This window comes from Acyrthosiphon pisum, chromosome X (genome assembly GCF_005508785.2).
Source record: "Acyrthosiphon pisum isolate AL4f chromosome X, pea_aphid_22Mar2018_4r6ur, whole genome shotgun sequence".
Lineage (NCBI taxonomy): Eukaryota > Metazoa > Arthropoda > Insecta > Hemiptera > Aphididae > Acyrthosiphon > Acyrthosiphon pisum.
In genome coordinates, this window is record NC_042493.1 from 74,900,077 (window position 1) to 74,911,854 (window position 11,778).

The window sequence follows — 11,778 nt, forward strand, 5'->3', positions numbered from 1 at the left end:
AATAAAATTTTAATGATATTTTAGAAAAAAAACTAAAAAAAAATGAAAACTGACAATGTCCGTAAAGAGCTCAAAATAAGTCAAAATATTTTGAAAATTTTATCGTGTATAGAAAATGGAAATGTAAACATTCAGTCAAAATTTCATGCATCCACGGTCATTTTTTTTAAAGTTACACCAAAAACCAAAATCGATTTTCTCGAAAACAGATTTTGCGTAAAAATTCCCGTTTTTCCTTAATTTTTCTTTTGTTTTTCCCGGCGCTTTTGAAAACCACTGGGAAATTTAAATTTTGACCTCCCCAATGCACCAACGATATTCACTTTCTGATCGAACAAGATACTGAAGTTGAAAATCGTAGCATTATTTCGACTACTTATCGTGTACACAGACACAAAAAAAATAAAAAAATAAATAAAAAAATAAAAAAAAAATAAAAAAAATAAAAAAAAAATAATAAAAAAACACACATCATTGTAAAATCAATACATTCATCGTTTCACTCAGAATCTAATATCAAAAAAAAAACTAATAAAATTGAAAATGTCTTATGCCTATAAGCAGATCAAAAAGAGTTAAAATATTTTGAACATTTTATAGTGTATACAAAATAATAATATAAACATTGTATGACAATTTAAAGTATTTACGGTTATTTGTTTTCGAATTACAACAATAAGGAAATCGTTCTATGAGAAATCGTTTGTTTGACAAATAATTTCGAAAAAATTTGAACTTTTAACGCTCATAAATAATTAATTTTACTTAACGGTAAAATTTATTTTTTGTTAATGGTAAACAAACTTATGAGAAATCTTGTATACAATTTTCAAATCTTAGATATAAAAATAAAATTTTTATATTTTATATTTTTAACTCAAAATCAATCCAAATATTGACGAACTTTGTCAAAATTCTAAGTTTAGACGGTCATACAAAATTATTGTAAAATTACGCAAAACTTTTGAGGAATCTTGTATAAAATGTTCAAGTTTTTTGACCGAGTAAAAAATTATTTATTAATTACAAAAAAAATCAATAATTTCTCATGGCTTTAATAATAGTTCAAAAAGAGACAAAATATTAAATAGTTATACCATAATACCTATACAGGAAATAACAATATAAACATTTAGTGAAAATTTCAAATTTCTACAAATGTTTCAGATCGGTTTCGAATTACACACAAAAAAACAAAATCAATTTTGTCGAAAAATGGTTTTGCGTAAAAATCCCAGTTTTTAAAAATTTTTTTTTGGTTTTCCCGACGGAGTTTTTTTACTTTTGACCATCCATAGTGTTTAACTAAATTCACTTTCTTTCCTGAAAAGATGTTGATGTTAATAATCAAAGCATTTTTACTAAAATAAACAAAAAAAACACATCATTGTAAAATCAATACATTCATCGCTATGTTTATAATCGAAAATTATAACGACTACAAATTATAGTAAAAATATATTTATTTTTTCCCAAAACTTTGTTTGTAATGACTTACAATAGTTGAAAAGAATTTTCAAAAACGTTATTGTCTTTTGAAATAATGAGAGTCGTACGTTTAATGGACCGCCCCGTATATAAGTATTACAATAGGCAATGAGGTAGCTGGTATCTGGTATACGTTATTTACGTTTATACTAATAATATTATAATAGGTGTATAATAATCTAACCCAAAATCAAATAAGTCGAAGTTAAAATAAATGATACTAAAAAAAAAAGTTTATAATTATTATGATATACATTTTACAGATTGTAAGCTCAAAATTTGGCAGTCATTCAATTTTTTCATTATTTTGTTCCTTAACTAACTTTTTCTTTTCAGCTATTTTTGCTAACTTTAAGTGTGCTTCTTTGTTTTAGATATGTTTCACATTGGATATTTTTCTCAATTAATAAAAATATTTGGATTGGTGAAATAAAATTCTGAATTAAGTTTTCCGTCGAATGATGGGCATTTCATTTCGGAGCAATGTGTAACGTACGTTCTGGAGTAGATCAAAATTCTACCCACATGTTAGATGGAAAATGAGTCATTTCAGAATTTGCCATAATAATAGGAACTATTTCAAACAGTAAGTTGTACCTATCTATCTTGTGTGTCAGTTATGATGATAAATCATTTTTATCGGAAACCAATTCGGATACACATTAATTTTACCTAGGAACCGATTCCGTATTTCCTATAATAGCATATAGACATATAATATATTATAAGTTCGTAACATTTGCAAAAACTGAATTCAGATTAATGTGAAATTATAATACGTATACGAATAAAAGATTTATTAAGCATTTTACCACTCGTATAGGTACTGAACAATATTTTTTTAAATACAATATCAAAACTTACATCTATATAACACATGAGTTATGAAATTAGCTATTATAATTTATTTTTGACAGTTCTAAAGTATCTGTAACTAATTAGAGTAAAACGATATTTAACGCACGAACATTCGTAATAATTTTAATTTATTCATTTTCAATAATGCATAGTCGAAAATACTATAGATATTGGTACCTAGGTATATGGAGTCAAGGTCATAAAGTTATTCAAATGTTATGTTTTATTATAACCAACGTCTAAAGGTAAATTATCTAAAAAAATATATATGATAAAATTTCTCTAAGAAATCCATGTAATAATTATTGTTATTTTGAAATTCAATGATATACAATTAACTTTAAAAAAACTTTTGAATATACTTCAGAGTTTTGTATGACAAATAATTTTACCTGAGAACAATTATTTGGTTCATAATATATGAAAATTAAAACCGTGTAAGAATCTATATCATATTAAGAGAGAATGTAAAAACAAATTTAATTTTTGCTTTGGCCTCCAGCATTTTAGGTAAAATGGTAAAATTATTGAAATCGGTTGAATTAGTTTTAATTTTTTATTAAGCTCATGTCAACCGTTAAAATATTTAATACTTTTCTTAGTAAAATGACTATGTAAGTCAAATAAAATAACTGGGAAAGTCACTTTGCTACATCTAAGATTTCTCGTCATTGGATCAGAGTAGATTATTAGGGATTTGTTATATTTCCTATGATTAAATTTAATTTCATTTAAATTCAATGATGAATCATTGCGTTTACAAAAAACGATTTTGATCGGAGACCGTCTGTCAGCATATATTCCTAAGGATACGTTATTATAATATGATAACATTGCATTTTTAGTATCAATATACATTAAGATGAACTATTTTTTTTTTAATATAAATTGTATTTATTATAATATATTGGTAATGATATAATTATTTCATATAATATATCTAGCTGTTATTAATATTAATACTATATATATAACGACATACTGTAGAACGTTGTGAATATATTTATCGTACCTATAAATAGCTTAAAATGTATGAATCAAAGTATTTTGAAAATTTAATTGTGTATAGTTAATAAAAAATAATAATATACGTAGTGGTGAAAAGTTTCAAGTTTCTATACGAATAATATCTGCTTAAGTACAATAAAATAATTTAGCTAACAGCTAAATTTGTTACTATTCATACAATTTTCTAAAAAATATTATTGATTTAAAATGTAAATATCAAATTTCGTTGAAATTAAAACTTCAAATGTCTAGAAAAAAATTCTGCATATACATACAATTTTCCATATTTTCAAATTACCCTAAGAACAACAAGAACAACATATGAGGCACTCAGGAACATTATATTTTTCCACAAAAACTATTTAAATTAAAAATTTCATAAATTTTGAAATATAAAATAATTTGTAAATTACCGACATTTTTACAAAGTTTACCAAATATAAACTTCAGATGTTTATTAAAAATATTATGCTAGGGATTTTTGAGATTTAAATTGCTATAGGAAAAAAATTGAAGGATCTTGTACTTATTACATTTCTAAGATTTATAAACAACTTTTTTTAAAAAAAATCCAAAATTTCAAATGTAAATTTATACTTCAAAAATGCCAACATCTTAGCATCGCTAGAAAATTATCTTTAAATTATTGATGATAATTTAAAATATCCACGACTATTCGTGTATGAATTTACTTACAACAATGTATAATGTCATAACGAAATTGGAGTAAGCGTTTTTTAGTTTTTTTTTGCTAGGGAACATTTTTTTCTTTTGAATCCCGAAACTAGATCATATTTGCTACAAAAACCCATCAAAGTTGAAGATGAAATCGATTTTTCTACTATGAAAACTGTCTTCAACAGCCATATAAAAAAATTATTATAATAAAAAAAACACATCATTGTTAAACCAATACATTCATCGCTATTCGCTGCACTTAGAAACTAATAAAAAAAAAAAAAACCAAAGTATAATTTTCTTCAGTAACGATCATACGTCCCAACGCCCATTACACAGCTCATAAAATTGCATTTGATTTAATTGAGCGTATACCTACACTATATTATAGGTGAAATTTACTCTGTACAGTTATTGACATATTGAGAAAATATTATTATTAAAAACATACATTTTCTTTACATATTATTTCGACACAACGCCGCCGACATAAAAGGCATAGTACTTATCTAATTATACCAAATACTAAAATACTTACACGGTATAATAATCATTAGCCGTGTCGCGTGTGGAACTTTTTAAATGGTAAACGATTTATTTAACGAGTCAAATGTTCTTAAACCCCGATCATTACACACCAAGTTAATAATAATGTGTTAATAGTGAAATATTAATAAGCCCTTCAAAAACACCATATCTGTATAGGTACACGACAATGCAATGGTAAAATAATTGTTTCGTGAATAGCATAATATATAATATAGTTGTACATTATAAACATGTCCTACCTACACGGTTTTCAAGTTTTGTTGACTAAGCGTGTTCGAATGTAAAATATCAAATATATATTGAATTATGTAAAGGTGTGTATAATGTCTACAGCCACATTTATAGCAAAATCGCGTGATTAAAATTATATAGTGATAAATTGCCGCGTAAAAATTGTGCACCACACTATGTCCACAAATATGAACAATCGTTAAACTATATACAACTATGGATTACCTACCTACAGAATACAACAACGTGGAGCTATAATAATAAAGTGTGAAAAATACAAATTGAAACCTGATCTCGTGTAGAAACTCGGTATGTGCCTTGGGTTTTCTTATGCGCCGATAAGTAATGGTTGAATCGTGTGGTATACGCTCGTTTAATAATATTATATTAATATGTAGGTATCACCCATGTTATAATACCTATTACTTACTAGAATACACCTAGATGTCCTACATAGCACCTAACATGGATAATATAGCGATATTTATGGACGCCAAATATACATATATAGTTATTATTTTTATTTTTATATATAACGACTTTATTATAAACTCGAGCTTACCTGAAGTAATCAAGTTCAATTGAGTTCAGGACGATCGAAAAAAATGTAGGTACAACACATAAACAATAATTTAAAATCGTCCAAAGTGGTTTGTCGAGATTCTTAAAGTTTAAAAACAGTTTATAATATTATAAATCCGTTCAAAATAATTAAAAACCAAGAACTAAAAAAAAAATTGTCTTAATTATGTATATAATACTTCTTTCAATTATTGAACGCGCAACGGTATATATTATATTTCATAATAGAGTAAATTGCCTTATTAGTTTAATAATAGGTACGCCAATATAATTTTGTGTATGTGTCTGTAGTGTGTGCGTGAGTATGAGTGTGTGCGCGTGGTGTGTATATACACACGTTATAATTATTGTAGTAATATGCATTACACGATTTTAGGGCATCTCAGTTTATAAGTAGCACCCCCTGCGGGTAACATGGAAAAATAAAATTTTCCAATTATAAATACAAGCAAGGCGTACTATTCTTATATACCTACGACTACCTATATACATTTTATTCATATTTTAGGGGCTTATATGGAGTTACATTTCCGAGGAGCGTGTTTCACCGAAAACGAATAGTATGTTCCGTATAATATGATAATATTAAATACATACGTTTCAGCTACGGTGGTCTTCGACGCGTGTTATTTTTAAATAATTTTTTCAAACTTTTGCGGAAAATAACATTGGTATACCTATATATTATAATAATTTATAACTGCAGCAGTTACATTACAGCAATGTTTTATTGCGAAATCGTGTACGTCGGGCATACTTACGATACCTATTACACGCAGAAATACGCGGTCTATGCGAATCGATCATCCGCCGAGTGCGTATGTAATAGTATAATATATTATGATATTCGAACCACAGATATGAAAACGGCAAGCGAATACATTTATTACAATATAATATTATGTAAAATATCGTTTGAGTGCGGTGCCCAATTATTATTCAAGCCCCTACCTATATAACAATAAATTATGTGTTGAAGTCTTGTTAAGTATTTGGAAAGTATTTAAACAGTGTCTAAATATGTAGGTACCTATATTTAAAGTCTGTATTAATTGTTCTAAAACACTTTTAATAAGGATTTTAATAGTATTTTTTACAAGACTGGTTTGTTGGGGGCCTACGAGAAATTATATGTAGCATGTAGGTGGTAGTGTGGTAGGCATATAATATAATAATATATTCAGATACATATTTATAAAAAAAACATTCTTCTTAGCATAAAATAATTTTATATTATTAATTATTATGTACATTAAATGTACCTACTTAAGTATAAAAGTTTAAAAGTTCCTATATTAGTATAAGTTCCTCAAAAGTTTTATGTCACAACTAAATTTAGCATAAATAGCCCGGACCCCTCTGTCACCCTTAAATCATAGATAATAAAAAATTGATAGGTCTAACCATTAATAATGTGTGCACGAGGAGAGAGCATGTTACCATAAGGCATAATACAACAAATTATTTTTGGACTATATTATTATGAAAATTAATTTTTTTTTTTATTATCATTTATCAATTACATATTATCATAAAAAAATATTATCAACTCATATAACTACTGAGACCCACTGTGGTATCTAGAGCCATCCATTTATTTATTATCTAAGTACCTATAAAAATAAAAATTTAGTAAAAAAATTAACTATATACCTACATATTGTAAAAAGCGCTGAATTGTATAGAGCATGAATTTTAATCAATAAAAAATATTATTCAATTATTAATCATACTCCGAAAATAAATACCTAATACTATCGTTATGTAAGAATGTATTCAACACCACTGCGTGTTTATGCTCGACGATTAATCACGGGCTTAGGACGAGGATTCTACCGCTCAGTATTTCGAATCTATTAGGCAGATAATTTTCTTAGGATTTAAATTTAAATACGGTTTATTTAAATTTAGTGATTATGCATACCGGTACCAATTTAATAATATTATTCATAAGTGGATCTTGGAAAGGAAAAAGGGAGATAGGATAGACACAAAATATATGCACCTATATAATGCGTATAGGCTACATAGATATATATGAATTAAATACTCGTGGTTTTAAAATCAATAAACATAAAATACTGGTACCCAAGTACAGTATAGAGATTAACAAAATGACACAAATTATTATAAGACTTTTTCTATGTAAATAAACAAGAAAAGGTATCTTTGAAATGGTATGCATCTTCAGCCGCCATAGCTTTCTTGTACATTGAAATATTGGAAAAATAAAAAATGTATGCTTCACGGTAGCCCTTAATAGTGGGAAATGAGATCTTATATCGACAATAATATTCACGGTCCAAGCGCGTGACCTATATGGTTACTTGGGGCAGTAATTAAAAAAAGTAAAATAAAAAATATGAAGGACTTGTAACTTTGTGAGTTGTGATGTACATTTGATTTTAACATAATATATAATATATTCTCATAGAACTAATTGAGACCCATGTTATTTGTAACTCTGCAAGAGTGCATGGGAGGCAACTATAATATACTCGTTTTTCCATAATTTCTAATTAAATTTTAAAACTGCCCCAAGCCGTGGTGTTTGACGGTACCACCCATGATTTATTAATAATATGAATAATAGCAGCAGTTTATAATATTATAATTTGTATCGGATAGGTACGCATGTTTTATATTGTATTATAAATTATAATATAGTGATGGACATAATATACTTACCGGCCGGAAGAACTGTCGGCGATTTTCACCGCCGGCGAACACCGACCGTTGCGTTCAGTCATCGGACGCGCACGGTATGTAATATCATAACGCGCGCGCTGGTGGTAAATCAAACCGACTCGTGCGCCATACCTACGCGACCGCTCGCCACGTTATTGTTGTGACGACGATGACGCGACGCCGCCGCCGCCGCAGTCCGCACTGCGGTAGTGGCTGGCGCTCGACTGGTACGCGCTTCTTACATAGAAATATTACGAATAATAACGCGCGATAACGGCTCGTAGGTATATTAATATAATAATGTTATGCAGGTGGTAGATTTTTATGACTATTACAACTTAGTACTTACTATGACCGTGTGATTCGTGTTCGTATTGTTAGTATAACCTTTGATATTTTAAAAATTTTGTCCAGCAGGTACCTATAGTATAATTATTAATAACCGTTTGACCACTGTAAGTCTGTAACCGCACGACGAAAAGTTGAATATAGGTATTTTAAGACTTTTAATTTTTAAACTTACGTTCGCGTGTACGTGCATTTAATGACCTAGTCCGTTCGCTATACGATCGGGTCTCCCAAAGTCTCACAGTGGCATTACTAGTCACCAAACTGTGGTTAATTACATATTTTACAATATCCTTATTAGTTGTGTTCTGAACAATGGTATAATGCCGTGTGTACGTAAAATATTGAGCTAAATTCAAAAACACGATAAAGGTGGGTCTCCACTATACACGTTCACGTAAATCCTGTGATTGGTTGGTTAGGTAAGGTTACCACACGATACCATGTTGCTGGACATAGCTGAACATTGTTTGTGTATAGTGGAAACCTGCCTTTATAGCCCTTAAAACCGGGTAACATGGTTAATATGGTATAGGTCAAAAGACAACCATAGCGTTATGCCAGGTTGGGGTTTTAACACGTTGTGTTAAATTATGGACAACTGCACTTTTATTCATCAAATCGAATAGGCTTATTCAGGTTAAATAATTTCACTAGGTATAGTCGTTATAATTAGTTTCATTGATGCGATCCCTATTAATATTAATTAATAGGTGCGACCAGGGCTTGCAAACGTTATAATAACGTTATATTTGACAAAACAACGATTGAAATTTGTAAACGTAATTATAAGGAAAGCGATAATCAAAAATAATTAAAAACCGCTAAACAAATATAAGGATTTACAAAATATATTATACATCATTATACAAAACATAACGCAAAACGTAATTTATTGAATATCATTAAACGAAAAATAATGCTAAAGCGAAATTATTTATAATCCATTTATTTAAAAGTTATATTGGTTTCATAGAAATAATTATTTCATGCATGCAGAGTGCAGACATTAGAAATGACTATATTATATTTCGTATCCGGGCCATTGCCTACCCGCATTAGTTATTATTAATACATTTAATAGGTATTAACACTATTCTAAATAACGATGAACGCAAAACTTGGATAACGTTTTAATTCTAAATAACGATAAACGTAAAACTTGTATAACGTTTTAATTCTAAATAACGATAAACGTAAAACCTGTATAACGTTTTAATTCTGAATAACGATAAGCACAAAAATGTGTAACGTTTTAATTGTAAATAACATAAAACGGAAATTTTTTAACATTCCACGTTAATATAATTTTACATTTCTAAATTCCTTTTTCATAAATTTTGAACTAAAAAATTAATTTACATATTTTCATAATTTTTGTGATGTAGACAAATTAATCAAAAATTGAAATTCAAACGCTTATAAAAACATTGTTATTATGTATTTCGATTTTTTTTAAATGTTGTACGTTTGGTTAGGTAAATCATTTCTTTTTATTGGAGCTTAGGAAATTACGAAAATCGGTGAATTATACGATCTATATCTGTGGAGTGTGAAAATACCAGACACGGGTGCTACGTTATTGCTACCCAATTATGTTTTATTTTATGAAGTTGGACACGTTAAATAGTTAAATTTAGGTACATCATAATAAGTACTATCATATTAACATTCATAAATGTTCATAAATGCATCATAAGTAATTACTACGAGATGTGTTAAAAAATATCTAGACTATGAAATTCTTACAGACTTACACGAATACAATTACTATAATTTTATTGATAATTTGGTTGTGTCAAATCATTAATCAGTTATTTATATTTTCTATTATTCTAATAAAAAAGTTAAAACGGTATCCTTGGGTGACTTTTGGATCCGCCACTGATTGTAACTCTATAGTACGCTACGATAGGCGTTCAATTAAATTTTGCCTACATTATATTATGTTAGATGACAGTATTATGATGCATATATAAGTGTTCTAGCAGACCCGCTATACGAAAGAAAAGTTTAATAAGTAAGCAGAATATTCATGATTAAAATATGAATTATATTTTATAATTTTTATAATATGAACATTAGAGTAAAGACGCCGAACTCTGCGATTAAAGTGGTCTATTATATTAGTAGCATTATTATTTGTCATTCATAAGTTTTACTATTTAGATTAAAATCATAAATAACCAATAATAGGACATGCTGTACCTATATATAAAAAACATGACTAATTGGCGGAGCGCATTTCGAAAGTTGAAATAAATCTATCTTTTTTCACTCCGGCCGGCTATGTCCAGCGTCTTACCTAATGTTTATGGATTTAAATGATTTAATGCTATCTTGAAGGTTTCAACTACTATCTGTACTATCTTTGAAAGTTTTAAACTATATCTAGTTCATGAACTAATCGCTAACTAAACGAACTCGATTACTTGTCGAAAGTAGTAATTTTCGTAATAAAAACTGTATATAAATCAAAAAATTGCAGTTCGCCGAGTGAGGTACCTATCCGTGCCGACGAGGGGTTGCATGTGCCTATTCCAATTTTACAGTCGCGTGTCGAAGTTCAATGTTTTCAAGTAAAATGTTTATAGCTTCGACTTTATATTTTGTTTTAACCACATTTCTTTTTTAACTTCATAAAAAAATCATAATAAGCATTAATAATTAATAAATAAATACATAAATAAAATTAATAACTTCGTATCTTCACAATCCGTACAACGTCTGATTGAAAATGTTCATATAGAAATGGTCTAAATGAATATATTGTATAGTCCAAGATTAAAAAGACCAACTATAAAAATAACGCTCAACGGTGCATTCTACAAAATCTAATATATTAAAGACTAAAACTGCAACATAATATATTCGCGTTTCTGCAGACTGCAGTATACCTACCTAGCCCAGGCGCGGACTGGTAAAAAAGGGCGTGGGATGCTGCATAATTTAAAGGGCAAATAAAACAAATTTTGGGGGCAAATTTTAAATATGTAGGTTATTTATAAAATATATAAATATTTTCTTTTGTTTTATTAAAATATTGTAAATACGTTAAAAATGTAAATAGGTGCCAAATTACAACAAACATTCAAAAAATTACAAATCTACAAACTTCTACAGTTGTATGGTAAAAAAGGTGGGTAAGTGGATGTCGCTCTGCTGTACAGTAGGTTACAAGTGGGTCACTGTATAATGGATGGTATTAAATTTGAATTCAATGATATAATATCATTGTATAAGAAAAACGATTCTGAGCGGAGACGGTATGTCAGTCTAGATATAAGACATAATATTATATTATAGTCTATAGTATTTTAAAAAAATTGATCTATAATAGGTACATAT

General features: G+C 28.2%; 1 protein-coding gene across 5 annotated transcripts in view; it reads right to left on the reverse strand.

Annotated features, from left to right (window-relative positions):
* Positions 1–11,778, reverse strand: part of LOC100164650 (protein suppressor 2 of zeste) — a 68,782-nt gene that overhangs the window by 19,810 nt on the left and 37,194 nt on the right. The window contains exon 1 of one of the 5 annotated variants that reach the window (XM_001948762.5): positions 8,083–9,196. The exons of the other annotated variants lie outside the window; for them this stretch is intronic. Coding sequence (XP_001948797.2) covers positions 8,083–8,144 — 62 coding nt within the window. The 5' untranslated portion in view covers positions 8,145–9,196. Of the gene's footprint in view, positions 1–8,082; positions 9,197–11,778 lie in introns of those variants that run through there. 5 annotated transcript variants of the gene reach the window in all.